Raw genomic sequence first — 27,276 nt, 5'->3', positions numbered from 1 at the left:
GAAAATTTTGTTAAAATGTTCTATAGAAAATTTTCTCAAAATTTTATATCTATAGAAAATTCTGTCAAATTTTTTTTTCAATAGAAAAATTTGTTAACATTTTATTTCTATCTAAAATTTTGCCAAAATGTTATTTCTATAGAAATTTTGTCAAAATTTTATTTCTATAGAAATTTTGTCAACATTTTATTTCTATAGAAAAAATTTCCAGAAATTTATTTCTATAGAAAATTTTGTCAATATTTTATTTCTCTAGAAAATTTTGTCAATATTTTATTTCTCTAGAAAAATTTATCAAAATTTTATTTCCATCGAAAATTTTGCCAAAATTTTATTTCTATTGAAAATTTTGTCAAAATTTTATTTCTATAGAAAATTTTGTCAAAATTTTATTTCTATAGAAAATTTTGTTCAACATTTTGTTTCTTTAGAAAATTTTGTCAAAATTTTATTTCTATAGAAAATTTTGCCAAAATTTTATTTCCATCGAAAATTTTGCCAAAATTTTATTTCTATAGAAAATTTTGTCAAAATTTTATTTCTATAGAAAAATCTGTCAAAATTTTATTTCAATAGAAAATTTTGTTAACATTTTATTTCTATCTAAAATTTTGCCAAAATGTTATTTCTATAGAAATTTTGTCAAAATTTTATTTCTATAGAAATTTTGTCAACATTTTATTTCTATAGAAAAAATTTCCAGAAATTTATTTCTATAGAAAATTTTGTCAATATTTTATTTCTCTAGAAAAATTTATCAAAATTTTATTTCCATCGAAAATTTTGCCAAAATTTTATTTCTATAGAAAATTTTGTCAAAATTTTATTTCTATAGAAAATTTTGTAAAAATTTTATTTCTATAGAAAATTTTGTCAAAATTTTATTTCTATAGAAAATTTTGTCAAAATTTTATTTCTATAGAAAATTTTGCCAAAATTTTATTTCCATAGAGTTAGTTTGTCAAAATTTTATTTATTTCTATAGAAAATTTTGCCAGCAATTTATTTCTATAGAAAAGTTTGTCAAAATTTTATTTCTATAGAAAATTTTGTCAAAAATGTACTTCTATAGCAAATTTTTCCAAAATTTTATTTCTACAGAAAATTTTTCAAACATCTTATTTCTATAGAAAATTTTGTCAACATTTTATTTCTATAGAAAATTTTGCAAAATTTTACTTCTATATCAAATTTTGCCAATAATTTATTTCTATAGTAAATTTTGTCAAAATTTTATTTCTTTATAAAATTTTATCAAAATTTTATTTTTATAGAAAATTTGGCTAAAATTTTATTTTTATAGAAAATTTTGTCAATATTTTATTTCTATAGAAAATTTGGCTAAAATTTTATTTTAGTACAAAATTTTGTCAATATTTTATTTCTATAGAAAGTTTGTCTAAATTTTATTTCTATCGAAAATTTTGCCAAAATTTTATTTTTACAGAAAAATTTGCCAAAGTTTTATTTCTATAGAAATTTTGTCAAAATTTTATTTGTATAGACAATTTTCCAAAAATTTATTTCTATAGAAAATTTGGCTAAAATTTTATTTTTATGGAAAATTTGGCTAAAATTTTATTTTTATAGAAAATTTGGCTAAATTTTATTTCTATAAAAAAGTTTGTCAAAATTGTATTTATTTCTATAGAAAATTTTGTCAATAATTTTACTTCTATAGAAAATTTTGCCAAAATTTTGTTTTATAGCAAATTTTGCTATAAAAACTTTCTTTAGAAAATTTTATTTCTATGGAAAATTTTGTAAAAATTTTTTTCTATAGAAAAATTTTCCCAAAAAAATTATTTCTATAGAAATCAAACTTTTATTTCTATAGAAAATTTTGTTAAAATTTTATTTCTATAGAAAATTTTGTCAAAATTTTTTATTTTTACTGAAAATTTGGTGGCAATTGTATTTCTATAGAATAGAAATAAAATTTTTTGAAATTATTTTCATCCACCTAGCAGTACTGCAGGTAAAACGTGACCAAGTAATAATTTCAAATGCCAAAGTGATGGGGGATTTAACATCACTATTAGACTAGCATTTAATGTTTAAATCAAATGTCAGCCTAATGCCTGCAATTATAGACAAAAGGTTTTTTTTTCCACTACCATAAAAGGTTAATACGTTTATGCTGCACAAAAAAAAACGTATTTCAGTAAATTATAGCACCTACACCATCATTAAACCATAGCTGGGTTTAAACAATTATTTCCTTTTTGAAAATCATACAATATTATGGACATCATGAAATAATTCATATAAAATTGTCATCTCTCAATTTAAGGAATGATACAATACAAATAATCCAAGCTTTCGTTTACACATTTCCATTTATAGCCCTGGTTTGATAGTTTGCTTTTTTTCCTCATTTGTAATTGATATTTGCCTTCTACAAATGATATAGTTTTTATTTCTTCTCTACAAACTTTTACTCTTAGCAAACACCTTCACAAATATATACGCGATTTTAAACGCGTTTGGTAGCCAAATGATTTCCTGATGAATGGCCGCGATTTAATCCAGCTAAACTGCTTGCTTCAATGAAAAGACTCAGTGTTGTAAAACAAAAAAACTTAGTAAGAAAGTCGTCTGGCTTGGCCAAATGGCAGATATTACTATGAACTTGATTTCCCAGTCCTGGAATATTTATAAATTTTTCCAGGTCAATCATGACCAGATTTCATGGTGAAGAAAAAATATTAAGAAAAGAGTAATGCTGAAAATTCGGTTAGATATTGAATATAATTTAAAAATAGAAAATTTTAAGGCCTTTAGCCTCAAGATTTTCTGTAGAAAATTTTAAAGGCTTTAGCCTCAAGATTTTCTATAGAAAATTTTAAGGCTTTAGCCTCAAGATTCTCTATAGAAAATTTTAAGGCTTTAGCCTCAAGATTTTCTATAGAAAATTATAAAGGCTGTAGCCTCAAGATTTTCTACAGAAAATTTTAAAGCTTTAGCCTCAAGATTTTCTATAGAAAATTTTAAAGCTTTAGCCTCAAGATGATCATAGATTCAATAGAAAACATATCAGATTATATTAAATTACAAAATTCGTTATTAGCACAAATCTTTTTTAATAGTGTATATGCTCTAGATGAATGAAGAAGGAAATAATCTTTCTATGCCAATGAATTTCCCATGTCTTCACATATCAATAATAAAATCCAGAAACGTCTTCATAAATATCCATGTCACATCTACTTCTATCTAAATCACATCTGCATTACAGCTATCAATGTCTACGAGTATCTATCAATACATCAATCATGTGTATTAATCACCAACATTAAATCAAGAACAACTTGAACATCACATTTGAATAAAATATATGTTCATGTCTTCACCTATTATTTCAGTCTGTCGTAAGCAAAAAAGAAAAAACAAAACAAATATTAAATTAATTTGAATATTTAATTAGTTACCTACACAGAAAAAAATAGCTCGAAAATAGTTCCACTTATAAAGGTGATTGAAAAAGAAAACGTTATCAATGAAAATATTAAATGACACAATTAATTTTTAATAAAATTAAAAATAAAATTAAAATATTAATTATCCCAATTAATATTTTAATTTAAAAAAAGTTTCTAAATTCACGAGGGCTTGTCGGAAGTAATCTTTTTAAGGATGGCGTTGATTTATTTCGAATTAATTCTTCAGATGGAATGCAATTTTAGTATTTCAGAGAGTACTAAATTTTTTTTACCTTCCACCATAGGATGTGGGGGGGGGGGGGGGTTTGGTACATTAACTTTGTAATTCCGTTTGTAACACATCGAAATATTGCTCTAAGACCCCATAAAGTATATATATTCTGGGTCGTGGTGAAATTCTGAGTTGATTTAAGCATGTCCGTTCTTCCGTCCGTGTATTGAAATCACGCGAACTTCCGAAAGAAACAAACCATCGATTTGAAACTTGGCACAAGTAGTTGCAATTCATGTAGGTCGGATGGTATTGCAAATGGACCATATCGGACCATTTTCACGTATCGCCCCCCATATAAACCGACCCCCAGATTTGGCTTGCGGAGCCTCTTGGAGGAGCAAAATTAATCCGATCTGCTTGAAATTGTTAGTATAAGGTTTCTAACAAGCATGCAAAAATTGGTCCATATCGGTCCATAATTATAAAGGGTGATTTGTTAAGAGCTTGATAACTTTTTTTTTAAAAAAAACGCATAAAATTTGCAAAATCTCATCGGTTCTTTATTTGACACGTTAGATTGGTCCATGACATTTACTTTTTGAAGATAATTTCATTTAAATGTTGACCGCGGCTGCGTCTTAGGTGGTCCATTCGGAAAGTCCAATTTTGGGCAACTTTTTCGAGCATTTCGGCCGGAATAGCCCGAATTTCTTCGGAAATGTTGTCTTCCAAAGCTGGAATAGTTGCTGGCTTATTTCTGTAGACTTTAGACTTGACGTAGCCCCACAAAAAATAGTCTAAAGGCGTCAAATCGCATGATCTTGGTGGCCAACTTACCGGTCCATTTCTTGAGATGAATTGTTCTCCGAAGTTTTCCCTCAAAATGGCCATAGAATCGCGAGCTGTGTGGCATGTAGCGCCATCTTGTTGAAACCACATGTCAACCAAGTTCAGTTCTTCCATTTTTGGCAACAAAAAGTTTGTTAGCATCGAACGATAGCGATCGCCATTCACCGTAACGTTGCGTCCAACAGCATCTTTGAAAAAATACGGTCCAATGATTCCACCAGCGTACAAACCACACCAAACAGTGCATTTTTCGGGATGCATGGGCAGTTCTTGAACGGCTTCTGGTTGCTCTTCACTCCAAATGCGGCAATTTTGCTTATTTACGTAGCCATTCAACCAGAAATGAGCCTCATCGCTGAACAAAATTTGTCGATAAAAAAGCGGATTTTCTGCCAACTTTTCTAGGGCCCATTCACTGAAAATTCGACGTTGTGGCAGATCGTTCGGCTATTCATGATGAAATGTCAAAGCATACTGAGCATCTTTCTCTTTGACACCATGTCTGAAATCCCACGTGATCTGTCAAATACTAATGCATGAAAATCCTAACCTCAAAAGAATCACCCTTTATATCATAAAAACAACTTCTTATAATGTGAAAATGAAGTCCTTTGCTCGAAAAGTATTTTTGGATGTACTATAAAAGTAAGTTAGGAAATTTTTCCCAAATCAATTAATGTATATTTGTTATTTATAATCGATACTATCATGATTGTAGACATGTTAATTATAAAATTGATTGGATCAAATAATTAGAACATTTTTTCTGTGTATATTTACTCAAAATGAAATGCACTAATCACTAGCCGGTTTTGGACAAAATACAACTAATATTTTTAATAATATATAACCCAATTAATATGAATAGTTTGAAATAAATATAACCCCTGCTCATTCATTATTTCTTTGGGATGCATCTTTCACTAAAGTAAACAATGACGCACAGTGGGATGTGAAATGAAAAAATAAAAATATATATGTTATATGATCATAAAGTGCATATAGTTAGTCGCTGTGAAAAGAGATAATAAGTACGCTTTCAATAACCATGTACATGGTTGCCTAGGTTAGGTTAGTTATAGAGGTAGCCCGATATAGCAGTCTCACTTAGCCTATTTAGTCAATTGTGGTACTACAGTGGTGATTTTCTCTGCGATCTCAGAGTGTTGCTCGATTCCATGTTTAGCTCAACCTACTTTTTATAGCCGAGTCCGAGGCTCAAGATATCAAATCTGAGATTGGTACACGGGGTCTATACCTAAAAGTGGTCCGATATGAATGTTTACAATACCGAGTTTCAAGTCATTGGCCTTTCGCTCGAAAGATAGCATGACTAGACGCAAGACCAACTCTGAATTTCAACATTACCAAGAATTTATAGATAACTTTGTGGGGTCTGAGACCAATACCTCAATGAGCTACACCCGAAGTTTAGTATACCCCCCCCCCATCCTATGATTATTTTATTGAATGATATTTATTTTCGATTTGATTTTAATCCCACAACCCACTGTGCTTGACATTGGCCATGAATTTCTTATAGATTGTGTCGTCATACTCATTCAATAAATGTTGTCTACTTTTTATATGCATTTGTTGAGAAGAATGTGATTATGACAACAGGTTCGGTTGTAGCGACAAAGTTGTTTGGTTATTGTCACAAATGTTGTTGTTCGAGTTGCCTCCTATGAATGGTGTTCAATTTCTACTGGTTGCAATTTTTGGGTCAATCGTTGTTTTTATTAAAAAACCTGTTGATTTTCTTTAGATTTGCGTTAAAATCAATGAACAAACTCACCAATATTTCCGTATAAGCACAGGAGAAATTTGTTTGCATTGATCACATCTCTTCCCCAAAAATGTTTTGGTAATGGGAAAAAAGTAAAAGTTGTTCTAGAATGCATGGAAACTCTGAAAAACTAAATTGTGATAGTTAATTTATGGACTTGCAATTATCCGTTTGGTATTTGTTTGTCTCACTTTATGTAGGTTAAATGATATATGAACTGGCGTGATTAGTATTTAGAGAAAAGGAAATTATGAGAGAAAAGAAAAAAGTTGATCTTTCATTAAGAATTTAAATAAAAACAAGTATATACGGCCGTAAGTTCGGCCAGGCCGAATCTTATGTACCCTCCACCATGGATTGCGTAGGAACTTCTACTAAAGGCTGTCATCCACAATCGAATTACTTGGGTTGCGATAACACTTGCCGATGGCAAGGTATCGTAAAACTTTTTAACACTGTCTTCTAAATTGTAAGTTAGTCCATAAGGGGTATATATTAAACAAAAAAAAGGCCGATTAAATACGTATATAATTCAGTTTGACAAAATTTTCTATAGCAATAAAATTTTGACAAAATTTTCTATAGAAATAAAAACTTGACAAAATTTTCTATAGAAATAATATGTTGACAAAATTTTCTATGGAAGTAAAATGTTGACAAAATTTTCTATAGCAATACAATTTTGACAAAATTTTCTATAGAAATAAAATGTTGACAAAATTTTCTATAGAAATAAAATGTTGACAAAATGTTCTATAGAAATAAAATGTTGACAAAATTGTCTATAGAAATAAAATGTTGACAAAATTTTCTACAGAAATAAATTTTTTACAAAATTTTCTATAGAAATAAAATGTTGACAAACATTGCTATAGAAATAAACTTTTTACAAAACTGTCTATAGAAATGAAATTTTGACAAAACTTTCTATAGTAATAAAATTTGACAATTTTTACATGGCTGTTAGAGGCCATATACTAACGAAATGTACCAAATTTCAACCGCATCGGATGACTTTTGCTCCTCCAAGAGGCTCCGGAGGTCAAATCTGGGGATCGGTTTATATGGGAGCTATATATAATTATGGACCGATATGGACCAATTTTTGCATGGTTGTTAGAGACCATATACTAACACCGCGTACTAAATTTCAATTGGATCGGATGAATTTTGCTCATCCAAGAGGCTCCAGAGTTCAAATCTGGGGATCGGTTTATATGGGAGCTATATATAATTATGGACCGATATGGACCAATGTTTGCATGCTTGTTAGAGACCGTATACTAACATCAGGTACCCAATTTCAAACGGATCGGATGAATTTTGCCCCTCCAAGAGGCTTCGGAGGTCAAATCTGGGGATCGGTTTATATGGGAGCTATATATAATTATGGACCGATATGGACCAGTTTTTGCATGGTTGTTAGAGACCATATACTAACACCACGTACCAAATTTCAATCGGGTAGGATGAAGTTTGCTCCCCCAAGAGGCTCCGGAGGTCAAATCTGGGGATCGGTTTATATGGGAGCTATATATATTTATGGACCGAAATGGACCAATTTTTGCATGGTTGTTAGAGACCGTATACTAACATCAGGTACCAAATTTCAACCGGATCGGATGAATTTTGCCCCTCCAAGAGGCTCCGGAGGTCAAATCTGGGAATCGGTTTATATGGGGGCTATATATAATTATGGACCAATTTTTGCATGGTTGTTAGAGACCGTATACTTAGACCACGTACCAAATTTCAACCGGATCGGATGAATTTTGCTGCTCCGGAAGGCTCCGCAAGCCAAATTTGGGGATCGGTTTATATGGGGGCTATACGTAAACGTGGGCCGATATGGCCCATTTTCAATACCATCCGACCTACATCAATAACAACTACTTGTGCCAAGTTTCAAGTCGATAGCTAGTTTCGTTCGGAAGTTAGCGTGATTTCCACAGACGGACGGACAGCCGGACATGCTTAGATCGACTCAGAATTTCACCACGACCCAGAATATATATACTTTATGGGGTCTTAGAGCAATATTTCGATGTGTTACAAACGGAATGACAAAGTTAATATACCCCCATCCTATGGTGGAGGGTATAAAAATCGGCTCTTAAAAATTAAAATTAAGATACAGATTTCATTTACTTTAGGTTAGGTTATGTGGCAGCCCGATGTATCAGGCTCACTTAGACTATTCAGTCCATTGTGATACCACAGTAGTGAACTTTCTCTCTTATCACTGAGTGCTGCCCGATTCCAAGTTAAACTCAATGACAAGGGACCTCCTTTTTATAGCCGAGTCCGAACGGCGTACCACATTGCAGTGAAATCACTTAGAGAAGCTTTGAAACAGTCCGAAATGTCACCACCATTACTGAGGTGGGATAATCCACCGCTGAAAAACTTTTTGGTGTTAGGTCGAAGCAGGAATCGAAACCACGACCTTGTGTATGCAAGGCGGGCTTGCTAACCATTGCACCATGGTGGCGATATATTAACACCGCTATTCATACAGAAATAAAAATCCAAATATATACGAGGGTTGCCTTTTATAGTTCGGGATTGTGCAACCCTACATACAGATTGAAACACTAGGGCGTTTTGACATACGAGCGCTATTTGTGTTGTTTACCTCTCACCCAAAAGATGGAATTTAATCGTGAACATTCGTGAGCCATAATTTTTTACAACTTTTGACGTGGATTAACTCAACAAACCAATTCTTGGCGATGAAGCTACGTCAAGGACTAGTGTTTTGGATATACCTCAATCAGACTGGCAAAAGTGCTTCGACAATTGATTCAAATGCATGGAAAAGTGTATAGATCTTAACCCTTATATTATGTTGGGGTCATTTCGTGACACAAGCACGGTTGCCACTCGAGCCAACAATAATCTACTAAAATTTGGAGAACATTTTACCAAAAAATCTTATTTTGCAAAATTTTATTTCTATAGAAAATTTTATCAAATTTATTTCTAGAAATTTTTTTCAAAATTTTATCTCTAGAAAATTTTACCAAATTTTATTTCTATGAAAAAATTTGTCAAAATTTTATCTCTATAGAAAATTTTGTCAATCAATTTTATCTCTATAGAAAATTTTGTTAAAATTTTATCTCTATAGAAAATTTTGTCAAAATTTTATCTCTATAGAAAATTTTGTCAAAATTGTATCTCTATAGAAAATTTTGTCAAAATTTTATCTCTATAGAAAATTTTGTCAAAATTTTATCTCTATAGAAAATTTTGTCAAAATTTTATCTCTATAGAAAATTTTGTCAAAATTTTATCTCTATAGAAAATTTTGTCAAATTTATTTCTAGAAAATATTTTCAAAATTTTATCTCTATAGAAAATTTTACCAAATTTTATTTCTATGAAAAAATTTGTCAAAATGTTATCTCTATAGAAAATTTAGTCAACATTTTATCTCTATAGAAAATTTTTTCAAAATTTTATCTATATAGAAAATTTTTTCAAAATGTTATCTCTATAGTAAATTTTACCAAAATTTTTTCCTATCAAATTTTTTTGCCAATATTTTATTGCTATAGAAAATGTTTCCAAAATTTTATCTCTATAGAAAATTATGTCAACATTTTATCTCTATAGAAAATTTTTTTCAAAATTTTATCTCTATAGAAAATTTTGTCAAAATTTTATCTCTATAGAAAATTTTGTCAAAATGTTATCTCTATAGAAAATTTTGTCAAAATTTTATATCTATAGAAAAATTTTTCAAAATTTTATGTCTATAGAAAATTTTTTCAAAATTTTATCTCTATAGAAAATTTTGTTAAAATTTTATCTCTATAGAAAATTTTGTCAAAATTTTATCTCTATAGAAAATTTTGTTAAAATTTTATCTCATAGAAAATTTTGTCAAAATTTTATCTCTATAGAAAATTTTGTCAAAATTTTATGTCTATAGAAAATTTTGTCAAAATTTTATCTCTATAGAAAATTTTGTCAAAATTTTATGTCTATAGAAAACTTTGTCAAAATTTTATCTCTATAGAACATATTGTCAAAATTTTATCTCTATAGAAAATGTCAAAATTTTACGTCTACAGAACATTTTGTCAAAATTTTATTTCTATAGAAATTTTTTTTTCAAAATGTTATCTCTATAGAAAATTTTGTCAAAATGTTATCTCTATAGAAAATTTTGTCAAAATTTTATCTCTATAGAAAATTTTGTCAAAATTTTATCTCTATAGAAAATTTTGTCAAAATTTTATCTCTATAGAAAATTTTGTCAAAATTTTATCTCTATAGAAAATTTTGTCAAAATTTTATCTCTATAGAAAATTTTGTCAAAATTTTATCTCTATAGAAAATTTTGTCAAAATTTTATCTCTATAGAAAATTTTGTCAAAATTTTATCTCTATAGAAAATTTTGTCAAATTTATTTCTAGAAAATATTTTCAAAATTTTATCTCTATAGAAAATTTTACCAAATTTTATTTCTATGAAAAAATTTGTCAAAATGTTATCTCTATAGAAAATTTTGTTAAAATTTTATCTCTATAGAAAATTTTTTCAAAATTTTATCTATATAGAAAATTTTTTCAAAATGTTATCTCTATAGTAAATTTTACCAACATTTTTTCCTATCAAATTTTTTGCCAATATTTTATTGCTATAGAAAATTTTTCCAAAATTTTATCTCTATAGAAAATTATGTCAACATTTTATCTCTATAGAAAATTTTTTTCAAAATTTTATCTCTATAGAAAATTTTGTCAAAATTTTATCTCTATAGAAAATTTTGTCAAAATGTTATCTCTATAGAAAATTTTGTCAAAATTTTATATCTATAGAACATTTTTTCAAAATTTTATCTCTATAGAAAATTTTTTCAAAATTTTATCTCTATAGAAAATTTTTTCAAAATTTTATCTCTATAGAAAATTTTGTTAAAATTTTATCTCTATAGAAAATTTTGTCAAAATTTTATCTCCATAGAAAATTTTGTTAAAATTTTATCTCTATAGAAAATTTTGTCAAAATTTTATGTCTATAGAAAATTTTGTCAAAATTTTATCTCTATAGAAATTTTTGTCAAAATTTTATGTCTATAGAAAACTTTGTCAAAATTTTATCTCTATAGAACATATTGTCAAAATTTTATCTCTATAGAAAATGTCAAAATTTTACGTCTACAGAATATTTTGTCAAAATTTTATTTCTATAGAAATTTTTTTGTCAAAATGTTATCTCTATAGAAAATTTTGTCAAAATTTTATCTCTATAGAAAATTTTGTCAAAATTTTATCTCTATAGAAAATTTTGTCAAAATGTTATCTCTATAGAAAATTTTGTCAAAATTTTATCTCTATAGAAAATTTTGTCAAAATTTTATCTGTATAGAAAATTTTGTCAAAATTTTATCTCTATAGAAAATTTTGTCAAAATTTTATTTCTATAGAAAATTTTGTCAAAATTTTATCTCTATAGAAAATTTTGTCAAAATTTTATCTCTATAGAAAATTTTGTCAAAATTTTATCTCCATAGAAAATTTTGTCAAAATTTTATCTCTACAGAAAATTTCTCAAAATTTCATCTCTACAGAAATTTTGTCAAAATTTTATCTCTATTGAAAATTTTGTCAAATTTTTTTCTCTATGAAAATTTTGTCAAAATTTTATCTCTATAGAAAATTTTGTCAAAATTTTATCTCTATAGAAAATTTTGTCAAAATTTTATCTCTATAGAAAATTTTGTCAAATTTATTTCTAGAAAAAATTTTCAAAATTTTATCTCTATAGAAAATTTTACCAAATTTTATTTTTATGAAAAAATTTGTCAAAATGTTATCTCTATAGAAAATTTAGTCAAAATTTTATCTCTATAGAAAATTTTTTCAAAATTTTATTTTTATAGAAAATTTTTTCAAAATTTTATCTCTATAGTAAATTTTACCAAAATTTTTTCCTATCAAATTTTTTGCCAATATTTTATTGCTATAGAAAATTTTTCTAAAATTTTATCTCTATAGAAAATTATGTCAACATTTTATCTCTATAGAAATTTTTTTTCAAAATTTTATCTCTATATAAAATTTTGTCAAAATTTTATCTCTATAGAAAATTTTGTCAAAATTTTATCTCTATAGAAAATTTTGTCAAAATTTTATCTCTATAGAAAATTTTGTCAAAATTTTATCTCTATAGAAAATTTTGTCAAAATTTTATCTCTATAGAAAATTTTGTCAAAATTTTATCTCTATAGTAAATTTTACCAAAATTTTTTCCTATCAAATTTTTTGCCAATATTTTATTGCTATAGAAAATTTTTCCAAAATTTTATCTCTATAGAAAATTTTGTCAAAATTTTATTTTTATAGAAATTTTGTTAAAATTTTATCTCTATTGAAAATTTTGTCAAAATTTTATCTCTATAGAAAATTTTGTCAAAATGTTATCTCTATAGAAAACTTTGTCAAAATTTTATCTCTATAGAAAATTTTGTCAAAATTTTATCTCCATAGAAAATTTTGTCAAAATTTTATCTCTACAGAAAATTTCTCAAAATTTCATTTTGTTAAAATTTTATCTCTATAGTAAATTTTGTCAAAATTTTATCTCTATAGAAAATTTTGTCAAAATTTTATCTCTATAGAAAATTTTGTCAAAATTTTATCTCTATAGAAAATTTTGTCAAAATTTTATCTCTATAGAAAATTTTGTCAAAAATTTATTTCTATAGAAAATTTTGTCAAAATTTTATCTATAGAAAATTTTGTCAAAATTTTATCTCTATAGAAAATTTTGTCAACATTTTATCTCTATAGAAAATTTTGTTAAAATTTTATCTCAATAGAAAATTTTATCAAAATTTTATTTCAATAGAAAATTTTGTCAAAATTTTATTTCTATAGCAAATTATTTCTATAAAAGTTTGTAAAATACCTCTTAGTTGGAGTGAATATTTTGCAAAATCTACCAAAACATCAAGAATTCTACCAATCTACCAAACAGAAAGAAATCTACCATTTTTGGTAGAATTCTACCAATTGTGGCAATAGTGGACCCAGGCATATGTATCATCATCGCATTTCTTTATGTTGGAATATAATTAAAAGGTCTTTGCTACTCAGCATGAATTTAGTATATGTCAACAATTCATGCATTCATGCGATGAAGTCAATGGCAACACAGAGTTCCTTAGAGACTACACAATTAATAAATAATCCCAAAAAATAAAAAAAAACAACCCTCGTACAGATTCTTAAGACTAAGAACTGCAACCAAATATCCTGAAATTTAGTTTAAGTCTATATTTGAAGCTTTTTGATGTTTAATCCAATGATTCGATGTTTAATTTAATATAAAAATTGTTTCTTTAAAACAAAAATGTTTTTCCTTACTTTAAGGAAAACATGCCTTACTTCAAAGACATACGACTTTAGTGGAGGTATGTAAATTTTAAATATTGCTGTCCTAAACTTAATAAAAAATATTTTTAAACCAAAGATTATGAATTTTCTTTTGATAAAAATTTCTTTATTTTAAATAAAGTATACATTGCAGAATCTTTCATATTAGAATTCTCTCCAAAAAAGTTCAATCACCGTCTGAATATTAAAGTATGTACTATTGTATCAGTATTAAATATATGGTATTAACAATTTTATTGTTTTTTTTTAACAACTCCCATCGAATTTAGGCAAGCCTATGGATTTGTCAAGAACTGGTCAACACCAGTCAAAATGATGAATTCACAACACGTTATTTATTTTGTAGGTATGTTTTTTTTTCGCTAAGATAAATCGATGTGTAACACTCGTTGACTATCCTCCATGACCCTTCTCAACGTGATGAGGATATAAATGCAAGTAAGGTCTATTGTTCGTTTGTCTACACTTCAAACTTGCAGATGATTAACCGGTTGGAAGCGGATGCTTTTCATGACCATGCAGTGAATACTGTTGTTTTGTTTTTTTACTGTTTTGGCCACTTATTTTTAAACCTGGCACAGACGACATTTTTTGGTCTGGTGTTTGGCCTAAGGCGTAAAAAGGCTTACTTTGGTAGCACTTGCAGATGGTACTTTCACAAAGATTGTTTATAGAATAATGCAGCCATTGCTGTAGTATATAAAATATGGACAAGGCATCGGTTGATAAATAGTATATCCAGGCATATAAAATGTATACTGGCTGTCTCTTCTAGTAGATATAAAATTTAAAGTGATTTTCCCACAAACGAATACCATTTGACAAAATTTGAATACTTCATTTGGAAGGTGAAAAATTATTTGAAAAGAAAAATTATATTAAATTAATTAACGCTAAATTAAATAAATTGAAGAAAATAGAATACCTGATTGTATCACCATGCTGCTTGTTTTTTCTTTAAATTATATAGAATATAACATATTTTATTATACCCTTCACTATAGGATGGGGGGTATATTAACTTTGTCATTCCGTTTGTAACACATCGAAATATTGCTCTAAATCGTGGTGAAATTCTGAGTCGATCTAAGCATGTCCGTCCGTCCGTCCGTCTGTTGAAATCACGCTAACTTCCGAACGAAACAAGCTACCGACTTGAAACTTGGCACAAGTAGTTGTCATTGATGTAGGTCGTATGGTATTGCAAATGGGCCATATCGGTTCACTTTTACGTATAGCCCCCATATAAACGGATCCCCAGATTTGTCTTGCGGAGCCTCAAAGAGAAGCAAATTTTATCCGATCCCGCTAAAATTTGGTACATGGTGTTGGTATATGGTCTCTAAAAACTATGCAAAAATTGGTCCACATCGGCCCATAATTATATATAGCCGCCATATAAACCGATCCCCAGATTTGGCTTGTGGATCTTCAAAGAGAAGCAAATTTCATCCGATCCGGTTCAAATTTGGAACGTGGCGTTAGTATATGGTCTCTAACACCCATGCAAAATTGGACCACATCGGTTCATAATTATATAAAGCCCCCATATAAACCGATCCCCAGATTTGGCTTGCGGAGCCTCTAAGAGAAGCAAATTTCATCCGATCCGGTTGAAATTTGGAACATGGTGTTAGTATATGGCCACCAACAACCATACCAAAATTTGTCCATATCGGTCTATAGTTATATATAGCCGATCCCCCATCACACATAAATTGGTCCATATCGGTTCATAAGCATGGTGGCCACTCGAGCCAAAAATAATCTAGCAAAATTTTATTTCTATAAAAAATTTATTTCTATAGAAATTTTATTCCCATAGCAAATGTTGTCAATATTTTATTCCTATAGAAATTTTTGTTAAAATTTTATTTCTATAGAAAATTTTGTTAAAATTTCGTTTCTATAGAAAATATTGTCAAAACTTTATTTCTGTAGAAAATTTTGTCAACATTTTATTTCTATAGAAAATTTTATCAACATTTTATTTCTATAGAAAATTTTGTAAAAATTTCATTTCTGTAAAAAATTTTGTAAAAATTTTATTTCTATAAAAAATTTTGTAAAATTTTTATTTCTATAAAAAATCTTTGGCAAAAATGCTCAGGGTGGGCTCCTGAGTCGATATAGCCATGTCCGTCTGTCCGTGAACACATTTTGGTAATCAAAGTCTAGGTCGCAGTTTTAGTCCAAACGACTTCAAATTTAGCACAAGTATGTGTTTTGGCTCAGAATAGAACCCTATTGATTTTGGAAGAAATCGGTTCAGATTTAGATATAGCTCCCATATATATATTTCGCCCGATATGGACTTATATGGCCCCAGAAGCCAGAGTTTTACCCTAATTTGCTTAAAATTTTGCACAAGAAGAACAATTAGTACTATAGTCAAGTCTGCCAAATTTTATTGAAATCCGTTCAGATTTAGATATAGCTCCCATATATATATTTCGCCCGATATGGACTAATACGGTCCCGGAAGCCAGAGTTTTGCTCCAATTTGGTTGAAATTTTGCAGTAGGAGTACAATTAGTAGGGTAGTAAAGTGTGCCAAATTCTATTGAAATCGGTTCAGATTTAGATATAGCTCCATATATATATCGTTCGCCCGATTTACACTCATATGACCACAGTGGCCAATCTGTTACTCCGATTTAATTGAAATTTTACACAAGGAGTAGAATTAGCATTGTAGCTATGCGTGCCAAATTTGGTTGAAATCGGTTCAGATTTAGATATAGCTCCCATATATAGCTTTCGCCCGATTTACACTCATATGACCACAGTGGCCAATCTGTTACTCCGATTTAATTGAAATTTTACACAGGGAGTAGAATTAGCATTGTAGCTATGCGTGCCAAATTTGGTTGAAATCGGTTCAGATTTAGATATAGCTCCCATATATAGCTTTCGCCCGATTTACACTCATATGACCACATAGGCCAATTTTTTGCTCCGATTTAATTGAAATTTTGCACAGGGAGTAGAATTAGCATTGTAGCTATGCGTGCCAAATTTGGTTGAAATCGGTTCAGATTTAGATATAGCTCCCATATATAGCTTTCGCCCGATTTACACTCATATGACCACATAGGCCAATTTTTTTGCTCCGATTTAATTGAAATTTTGCACAGGGAGTAGAATTAGCTTTGTAGCTATGTGTGCCAAATTTGGTTGAAATCGGTTCAGATTTAGATATGTCTCCCATATATAGCTTTCGCCCGATTTACACTCATATGGCCACAGAGGCCAATTTTTAACTCCGATTTAGTTGAAATTTTGCACAGGGAGTGGAATTAGCATTGTAGCTATGCGTGCATTTGGTTGAAATCGCTTCAGATTTAGATATAGCTCCCATATATATGTTTTTCTGATTTCGACAAAAATGGTCAAAATACCAACATTGTCCTTGTAAAATCGCCACTGCTTAGTCGAAAAGTTGTAAAAATGACTCTAATTTTCCTAAGCTTCTAGTATATATATATCGAGCGATAAATCATAAATAAACTTTTGCGAAGTTTCCTTAAAATTGCTTCAGATTTAAATGTTTCCCATATTTTTTACTAAAATTGTGTTCCACCCTAGTGCATTACCCGACTTAAATTTTGAGTCTATAGATTTTGTAGAAATCTATCAAATTCTGTCCAAATCGAGTGATATTTAAATGTATGTATTTGGGACAAACCTTTATATATAGCCCCAACACATTTGACGGATGTGATATGGTATCGAAAATTTAGATCTACAAAGTGGTGCAGGGTATAATATAGTCGGCCCCGCCCGACTTTAGACTTTCCTTACTTGTTTAATTTGATTCCTTTTTTATAATTGTATCATTTAATCATAAAATATACATGATTACACACAAAAAAAAATTTCTGATTCAATCACGAAATTAATTGATCCAATTAATTCTTTAATTGAAATGTCTTCAATCACAGAAATTATAGTATCAGTTAAAAAATTAATTGACAGTCAATTAAAAAATTAATTGATACTATTAATTTGTATGATTGATTTCTATTTCAATTAAAAAATTCAATTAAATTTTTAATTGATTTTTTTTTTTTAAATTCAATTAATATTTTAATTGGAAAAATTTTTGTGAAATATTTTTATTAAGTTCGACTTTAGCCGTTAAAATCGCTAAAGTGAAAACTAAATCAGTAAAAAAATGCATAAAATTATACATATTTTTTGCAAATTTTATTATAACTTGATGGGGAATAGCCCAAAGCAAATTTTCACAATATTTGTAAAGGGTGATTCTTTTGAGGTTAGGATTTTCATGCATTAGTATTTGACAGATCACGTGGGATTTCAGACATGGTGTCAAAGAGAAAGATGCTCAGTATGCTTTGACATTTCATCATGAATAGCCGAACGATCTGCCACAACGTCGAATTTTCAGTGAATGGGCCCTAGAAAAGTTGGCAGAAAATCCGCTTTTTTATCGACAAATTTTGTTCAGCGATGAGGCTCATTTCTGGTTGAATGGCTACGTAAATAAGCAAAATTGCCGCATTTGGAGTGAAGAGCAACCAGAAGCCGTTCAAGAACTGCCCATGCATCCCGAAAAATGCACTGTTTGGTGTGGTTTGTACGCTGGTGGAATCATTGGACCGTATTTTTTCAAAGATGCTGTTGGACGCAACGTTACGGTGAATGGCGATCGCTATCGTTCGATGCTAACAAACTTTTTGTTGCCAAAAATGGAAGAACTGAACTTGGTTGACATGTGGTTTCAACAAGATGGCGCTACATGTCACACAGCTCGCGATTCTATGGCCATTTTGAGGGAAAACTTCGGAGAACAATTCATCTCAAGAAATGGACCGGTAAGTTGGCCACCAAGATCATGCGATTTGACGCCTTTAGACTATTTTTTGTGGGGCTACGTCAAGTCTAAAGTCTACAGAAATAAGCCAGCAACTATTCCAGCTTTGGAAGACAACATTTCCGAAGAAATTCGGGCTATTCCGGCCGAAATGCTCGAAAAAGTTGCCCAAAATTGGACTTTCCGAATGGACCACCTAAGACGCAGCCGCGGTCAACATTTAAATGAAATTATCTTCAAAAAGTAAATGTCATGGACCAATCTAACGTTTCAAATAAAGAACCGATGAGATTTTGCAAATTTTATGCGTTTTTTTTTAAAAAAAAGTTATCAAGCTCTTAACAAATCACCCTTTATTTCTTAAAATGGATTATTAAAGAAAAGTAATCGTGAAAAAAATGACGATTTAGCGGCTAAACTCGATCTTAATACCCACCTTAACAAATTAATTGATTTCTTTGTCACTTTTAATTATATTTTTAACGGTTTCAATTTTATATTCAATTGAATTTGGCCGCAAAACTCAATTAATTTTTTAATTGTGGAAAATATTTTTTTAATACAATCATTAATTTTCTTAACTGATTTTAGTTTTTTAAGGACAAGAAATTTTTGTGTTCACGGCAAGTTATTTTATATATAAATTTATCTACCTGTGCTTACATTTGTTTTTTTTTTTATTTTTCTTATAAAATATGAGCTGAAGTCAATGATTCAGATATTTCATTATTTAAAATTTTCACAAACCAGTGTAATACTCTTGCAATTCAATGATGAAAACTATTTTTAATAGCTTATTAGAAAAAAGATGACATTCAATAGTCATTAAAAATTTATGATTTAAACACTTTCACATTGTCAAGTTTTCACTGGACAGGTCATTGGTAAGATTAAATATTATTAAAGTCTACTGAAAAATTCATCTAGTGAATAAATTCGTCATAAATGCATTTATTTAAAGATTTAAACTTACGGTGTATGCAAACGATATGTGACATAAGGGCTCGGACAGACTCTGGTACTGATCAATTGGCAACGTAAAACATTTATATCAAGTACACCACTACGAACGAAATTTTTCAAATCTGTTTCACTGAATATCAACGTATTCGTTTTATAGTAAAAACTAAAGCAAAGCATCAAAATGATTAGAAACTTGGAATATATCATTCTGAAATGATTCCCAAAAACGATTGATTGATTGTTTATATATATATGTATTACACTTCACTTATATTGTGTTTCACTAAATTATCTGTATATTTCTTTTGTATATAAACATTTCCTTTTTAAATTATTCAAATATTTATTTTATTTTCTTCAGTTTGAATGTTATTGTTTTTATTTAGTTTTAATTTTTATAGCGCCATTCCCCATATATTTATGCGCTATATTAATCGCGCGCGCGCTCTCTTTGTATTCGCATGTGCTTCTTCTTTGAGCTACCGATACGTTATGTTATTTACATTTAAACATTTTATGCTACGATTAGCCAGTCTCATTTCCAGTCACATGTAAACGATTGATTATGTGTATGTGTGTGAGTAAATGAGAGAGTGACTAGCTGCACTTTAATTCCTGTATTAACGAGGTCCAACTTCGTTTGTCGGTTAAATGTTTTTCGTAAAAGCGAGAAGATACAGTGTTTACATTAAGCAGCAGTGCAGTACTTTTGACTTTTATTTATTTTTTTGTTTCCTTGTAAATGTGTTTTTATGACCTATATCGTGTATTATAGGTATTTTAAGTTTGTACAGCTGTAATGCTTATAATCTATAGACATAATAATCGTAGAATCAACAATAAATACAAAATAAGGTATTTAAACAATTATTTACACATGAAAATGTGTCTACATTTTCAGATGAAAATATGCCCTCACATGGAGAAAAATACGTATATGTTTAAATGTAGAAGTTCGAATCAAATGTTCAATCAATCAAATTTGTAGAATTTAATGATGGAGAGCATGTACGATGAGATTCTTTTATATTTCGGGATTAGAGGCAACATGAAACATTTTTGCCGCAAAAATTTTATTTTCTCGCCAAAAATAAAATGGTTGTCGAAATCAAATACATACCCAGCAAAAAAAATTTGAAGTTCTTCCAAAGGCATTACTTTCAAAGCACTTCCAAAAGATGCACTCCCAATGATGTTCTTTATTTTAACTACCCAGGAAGTTCTTTTAATACAATTTTTATACCCTCCACCATAGAATGGGGGTACCCAGCAAAAAAATTTGGAAGAAATTCAGAAGATGCACTCCCAATGATGTTCTTTAGTTTAACTACCCAGGAAGTTCTTTTAATTCAATTTTTTATAACTTGGTTTTTTTCATACTTTTAATGGGTAATTTTAACTTTTTTTTGTTTCAAATAGGTTAAAAACAGAGTAAGAATTCATATAATGGTACAAATCATTTAAATTTTGTCAAAAAAAAATGCTAAATCCAATCTGAAAAAATTGTGAATTTTTGAAAATATTTGAGGTCAAACATTTCCGACAACCGTTAGAATCCATTAAAAATCATAAAAAATTATAAAAATTATTTATTTTACTAAATATCACAGAATTTTTTAATTTACATTCAAAACATTGAATTCGGATCACTCCTAAAGAAATGATGCAAATTCGCTTTTTTTGCTACCCAGCGTCGCCAAAAAAGTTTTGAAAATGTTCTTTTGGGATCCGGAAGTGGTACCAAATTGCCGCAGAAGCGATGAATTTAACATGAGCTTGTCATAGGACGGAAGTCCTCCATTTCAACAGCAGTTGCACTTAATTTGCATCACTTCTTTAGGTGTGATTCGAATTCAATGTTTTGGATGTAAATTAAAAAAATTCTGTGAAATTTTGTTAAATAAATAATTTGTATAATTTTTTTATAACTTTTAATGGATTCTTACGCTTGTCGGAAAAGTTTGACCTCAGATATTTCCAAAAATTCAAAAATCCAAAATTTTTTTCAGATTGGATTTAGCATTTCTTTCGACAAAATTTAAATGATTTGTACCATTTTATGAATTCTTACTCTGTTTTTACCTTATTTGAAACAAAAAAAGTTAAAATTGCCCATTAAAAGTATGAAAAAACAAAGTTATAAAAAAATGAATTAAAATAACTTCTTGGATAGTTAAAATAAAGAACATCATTGGGAGTGCATCTTCTGGAAGTGCTTTTAAAGTTGTGCCTTTGGAAGAACTTCCAAATTTTTTTGCTGGGTAGGTATAGACCGATATGCATGGCTGTTAGCGATCCTATACTAGCGCAATGTACCAAATTTCAAACGAATCGGATGAATTTTGTTCCTCCAAGAGGTTCCGGAGGTCAAATCTGGGTATCGATTTATAACATATGGGCCTATATATAATTATCGACCGATATGGACCAATTTTTGTTAGAGACCTAACACAAAATTTTGATAAAATTTTCTATAGAAATAAAATTTTGAACAAATTTTCTATTGAAATAAAATTTTGACAAACTTTCATATAGAAATAAAATGTTGGTAATCGGATGAATTTTGCTCCTCCAAGAGGCTCTGGAGGTCAAATCTGGAGATCGGTTTATATGGGGGCTATATATAATTATGGACCGATATGGACCAATTTATGCATGGTTGTTAGAGACCATATACTAACACCACGTACCAAATTTCAGCCGGATCGGATGAATTGTGCTCCTTCAAGAGGCTCCGGAGATCAAATCTGGGGATCGGTTTATATGGGGGCTATATATAATTATGGATCGATATTGACCAATTTTTGCATGGTTATTAGAGACCATATACCAACACCACGTACCAAATTTCAACCGGATCGGATGAATTTTGCTCCTCCAAGAGGCTCTGGAGGTCAAATCTGGGGATCGGTTTATATGGGGGCTATATATAATTATGGACCGATATGGACCAATTTTTGCATGGTTGTTAGAGCCCATATACTAACACCACGTACCAATTTTCAACCGGATCGGATGAATTATGCTCCTTCAAGAGGCTCCGGAGGTCAAATCTGGGGATCGGTTTATATGGGCCGATGTGGATTAATTCTTGCAAAGTTGTTAGAGACCATATACTAACACCACATACCAAATTTCAACCGGATCGGATGAAATTTGCTCCTCCAAGAGGCTCCGAAGATCAAATCTGGGGATCGGTTTATATGAGGGCTATATATAATTATGGGCCTATGTGGATTAATTCTTGCATTGTTGTTAGAGACCATATACTAACACCACATACCAAATTTCAACCGGATCGGATGAAATTTGCTCCTCCAAGAGGCTCCGGAGATCAAATCTGGGGATCGGTTTATATGGGGGCTATATATAATTATGGGCCTATGTGGATTAATTCTTGCATTGTTGTTAGAGACCATATACTAACACCACATACCAAATTTCAACCGGATCGGATGAAATTTGCTCCTCCAAGAGGCTCCGGAGATCAAATCTGGGGATCGGTTTATATGGGGGCTATATAAAATTATGGATCGATATTGACCAATTTTTGCATGGTTATTAGAGACCATATACCAACACCATGTACAAAATTTCAACCGGATCGGATGAATTTTGCTCCTTCAAGAGGCTCCGGGGGTCAAATATGGGCCGATGTGGTTTAATTCTTGCCAAATTTCAACCGGATCGGATGAAATTTGCTCCTCGAAAGACGGCTCCGGAGTAGAGGTGTGCGCGTGACACGAAATTCTCGTAACCCTCAAACTATATTCTATTTTTGAATTTTGTTACCTTTGCCGATTTATGTTTGGAAAATGTCGTCAGTCTCGTGAATTTGTCGTGAATCACGTGAATTGTCGTGAATTGTCGTGAATCGTGCGTGAGCGCGAGTCTTTAAAAGTAGCTCGTGCGTGAGCGTGCGTGAGTAGTGGTTTTCATTTTGTGAATGTGCGTGAGTGGGATTGGCTACCACACGTATCGTGCGTGAGCGTGCGTGAATAAACATTTTTATTCGTGAATGTGCGTTAGTGTGGATGAAATTTCAGTCACGCGCACACCTCTACGCCGGAGGGAAAATCTGGGGATCGCTTTATATGGGGGCTATATATAATTATGAACCGATATGAACCAATTTTTGCATTATTGTTAGAGACCATATGCAAACACCACATACCAAATTTCAACCGGGATCGGATGAAATTTGCTTCTGTAAGAGCCTCCGCAAGCCAAATCTGAGGGTCGGTTTATATGAGGGCTATACGTAAAAGTGGTCCCATATGGCCCGTTTCCAATACCATCCGACCTGCATCAATAACAACTACTTATGCCAAGTTTCAAGTCGGTAGCTTGTTTCTTTCGGAAGTTAGGCGGACGGACGGACAGACATGCTTAGATCTACTCAGAATTTCATCACGACTTAGAAAATATATTTTTTGGGTTCTTAGAGCAATATTTCGATGTGTTACAAACGGAATGACAAAGTTAATATACCCCCCATCCTATGGTGGAGGGTATAAAAGCAGAGCCAATTTAACCTCTTTTTAGTTCATGGAAATTATATAAATATTCCAAAAGAGTACGTTTCCTTCAATTTAAAAATTTTTTGTTTACTTTAGTTAAATGAACTAAGAATTTAAAAAAAGTTGTACGTAAAATCAAAACTGTTTTTTTTATGGCGATTGTTGAAAATACCATTTCGATTCAATGAACACTAATAGAAACAATTTCGTAGTACTTAAAAATTCAATTTCAAAATTTCTAATCCAATTTAGTTAAATTTTCGCAAGAGATAGTTCATTTTTCCCATAATGTAGTTTACTTTTTTTCTGTGTAGTATAAGTGGCTTAAAGTTTTTATTTGTAAATTTTGGTATATGGTGCAAAATCTTTGGTATTGGATAATTTTGTTTTTCTTGTACAGAATAAAAATTTCAAAATTCCAGACACAAACTTTTCATGTTAGAAGTTTTTTCGCCAAACTTTGTCCCAGTTTTTTAATCTCTTGAAATTCTAATTAACTCCAACCTCCGAAGATAAATTCCCAACCAAAGTTCAATGACGATAATCACGATAATCACTTTGAGCGAAGTTTCATTTCAACTTGTCTGTTAAACTCGATTTCCATTTGCATTGGCCTAATCCAAAACGTTCGATTGACTTCTGAGTGAACTTATGCACTTAGTACGACAAAAAAAAACCAAAAGCAGCTGCTAAACGTAGTCGCCCATTGTGATCATTATTTTTGTTTTCTTTGTTTTATGGCGTCTGCCATGCCAAATGTTACAGAGCAATGTTACTATGGCTGATGTTATTTTGTTTTGGAATTTGTCTTTTAGCATGTGTATCTTTGTTTCTCATCTCAAAACACTCTTTAGGTGGTAAGGTGTTTAGGTCTATATGCGCTTACATTCGTATATATTTTAATTAATTCCCCGTTTCATCATTTCAATGTGGTTGTTTTTTTTCGCTCTGAATATAAATTGATGTGAAATGTTAATTCATTTGATTTTTGGGTTTTTTTTTGCTATGTTTCACATCAACCAACACGTTCGTGGATAGTTGTTAACATTTCTTGTTACCGGTATATGGCAGTTGTTATGGTTTATTATATGTGTGTCGTGTGTGAGCGAGAGTGTTCGATGTTAATGAGAGTGGGAAATTTTCAATTACATCGTGTTTGTGTCTTAAGTCTTTTGATTTACACATTGTAATGCATGATGGCACAATGATAGAATTGTATGAACATGATGCATCTTTATGGTGTGAAAAACAATTGTCATAAATTATTCGTTAATGAGTTTATTATATTACAATAAAATATCTACAGTGTGTAATACTGTTAGTAATTAAATGATTACTCACAACGACATAAATTGGTCTTAAGCCTATAAATAAAATGAGAATAGTATTTTAGCCTAATTAAGGGAAAAAGTAATCAAATATGGCATAAGAAAACCTTGCAATCAATTAAAGTGGTACTCATGTTTATGTTTGGTAGAATTTTTACACAACTTGATTTATTATGGTTTTCATTTGATATTTTGTAGTTACCATTTAAATAAAATAATATAATGAAATAATTGATGACATACCAGGAACATACTCACAAACAAACATAAATGAATATCATTTGGTTTTATTTATAGATCGTTGTCGATCAAATAGTTTTTTGCGAATATCTAAATACCATGAATATATTTGCACAATTTTAATATCTGTTATTTCACACATAAATCAATTCGAATAGCTTGTTTTGCTAATTTGAAATAATATTTTATAATAAAAACTTCAAAATTTAACAAATTAAGTTTTTAACCTAAATTTTATTGTTTAAATTGGAGGTGTGCGCGTGACACGAAACTGTCGTGACACGCATGATTCTCGCGTGAATCACGTGGACCGATAAAACTAAATCATATACACTTTGTGTCATTGAGCTTAACATGGAATCGGGCAACACTCAGTGATAAGAGAGAAGTTCACCAATGGACTGAATAGTCTAAGTGAGCCTGATACATCGGGCTGCCACCTAACCTAACCTAACCTATATACACTTTGTTATGGGTCTAAAATGCCAGTATATTTTCAAGTTGTGGCAAATCGGATAAAAACTATAATTTCTAGAAACCCTAGGAGTTAAATCGGGATTTCGGTGTAATGGGGGCTATACCAAAACATGGAAGGTTGCACTCAGTATTCAGTACATTTAATTGTAGTTCTAGAATCTAGAGCCCAAATCGGAGGGCCGGTTTATATGGGGGCAATATCAAAAACTGTACCGATACTCAATATATTCGGCACATCTCTTTATTTTCCTAGAATACCTCTAGATTTCCAATTTCAGGCAAATTGGGTAAAAACTACGGATTCTAGAAGCCCAAGAAGTAAAATCGCGAGATCGGTCTATATGGGGGCTATATCAAAACATAGGCTGGTACTGACCGTTTTCGACACACGTCTTTATTTTCCTAGAATACCTCTAGATTTCAAATTTCAGGCAAATTGGATAAAAACTACGGATTCTAGTAGCCCAAGAAGTAAAATCGGGAGATCGGCCTATATGGGGGCTATATTAAAACATGGACCGATACTCACCATTTTCGGCACACCTCTTTAAGGTCCTAGAATACCTCTACATTTCCGATTTGAGGCAAATTGGATAACAATTACGGATTCTAGAAGACCAAGTAGTAAAATCGGGAGATTCGCCTATATGGTGGCTATATCAAAACATGGACCGGTACTCACCATTTTCAGTACATGTCTTTAGGTCCTAGAGTACCTCTAGATTTCAAATTTCAGGTAAATTGGATTAAAACTACGGATTATAGAAGCCCAAGAAGTAAAATCGAGAGATCGGTCTATATGGGGGCTATATCAAAACATGGACCGATACACCCCATTTTCGGCACACCTCTTTATGGTCCTAGAATACCTCTAGATTTCCAATTTCAGGCAAATCGGATAGGAAATACACTTTTTAGACGCTCAAGAAGCAAAATCGGGAAATCGGTCCATATGGGCGCTATACCAAAACATGGACCGATACGCACCATTTTCTTTAAGGTCCTAGAATACCTCTACATTTCCGATTTGAGGCAAATTGGATAAAAATTACGGATTCTAGAAGACCAAGTAGTAAAATCGGGAGATTCGCCTATATGGTGGCTATATCAAAACATGGACCGGTACTCACCATTTTCAGTACATGTCTTTAGGTCCTAGAGTACCTCTAGATTTCAAATTTCAGGTAAATTGGATTAAAACTA

At 30.4% G+C, this 27,276-nt stretch overlaps 1 protein-coding gene and 1 long non-coding RNA gene across 3 annotated transcripts in view; one reads left to right on the top strand and one right to left on the bottom strand.

Moving 5' to 3' along the window:
• Positions 1 to 27,276, top strand: part of LOC142224427 (uncharacterized) — a 423,478-nt gene that overhangs the window by 24,240 nt on the left and 371,962 nt on the right. The window lies entirely within an intron of this gene.
• Positions 1 to 27,276, bottom strand: part of LOC142224426 (phospholipase A1 VesT1.02) — a 48,422-nt gene that overhangs the window by 16,723 nt on the left and 4,423 nt on the right. The window contains exon 1 of one of the 2 annotated variants that reach the window (XM_075294200.1): positions 19,519 to 20,079. The exons of the other annotated variant lie outside the window; for it this stretch is intronic. Coding sequence (XP_075150315.1) covers positions 19,519 to 19,715 — 197 coding nt within the window. The 5' untranslated portion in view covers positions 19,716 to 20,079. Of the gene's footprint in view, positions 1 to 19,518; positions 20,080 to 27,276 lie in introns of those variants that run through there. 2 annotated transcript variants of the gene reach the window in all.

This window comes from Haematobia irritans, chromosome 2 (genome assembly GCF_050003625.1).
Source record: "Haematobia irritans isolate KBUSLIRL chromosome 2, ASM5000362v1, whole genome shotgun sequence".
Taxonomy (NCBI): Eukaryota; Metazoa; Arthropoda; class Insecta; order Diptera; family Muscidae; genus Haematobia; species Haematobia irritans.
Note: the sequence above shows the minus strand (reverse complement) of the source record. Positions and strands in the feature narration are given on the sequence as shown.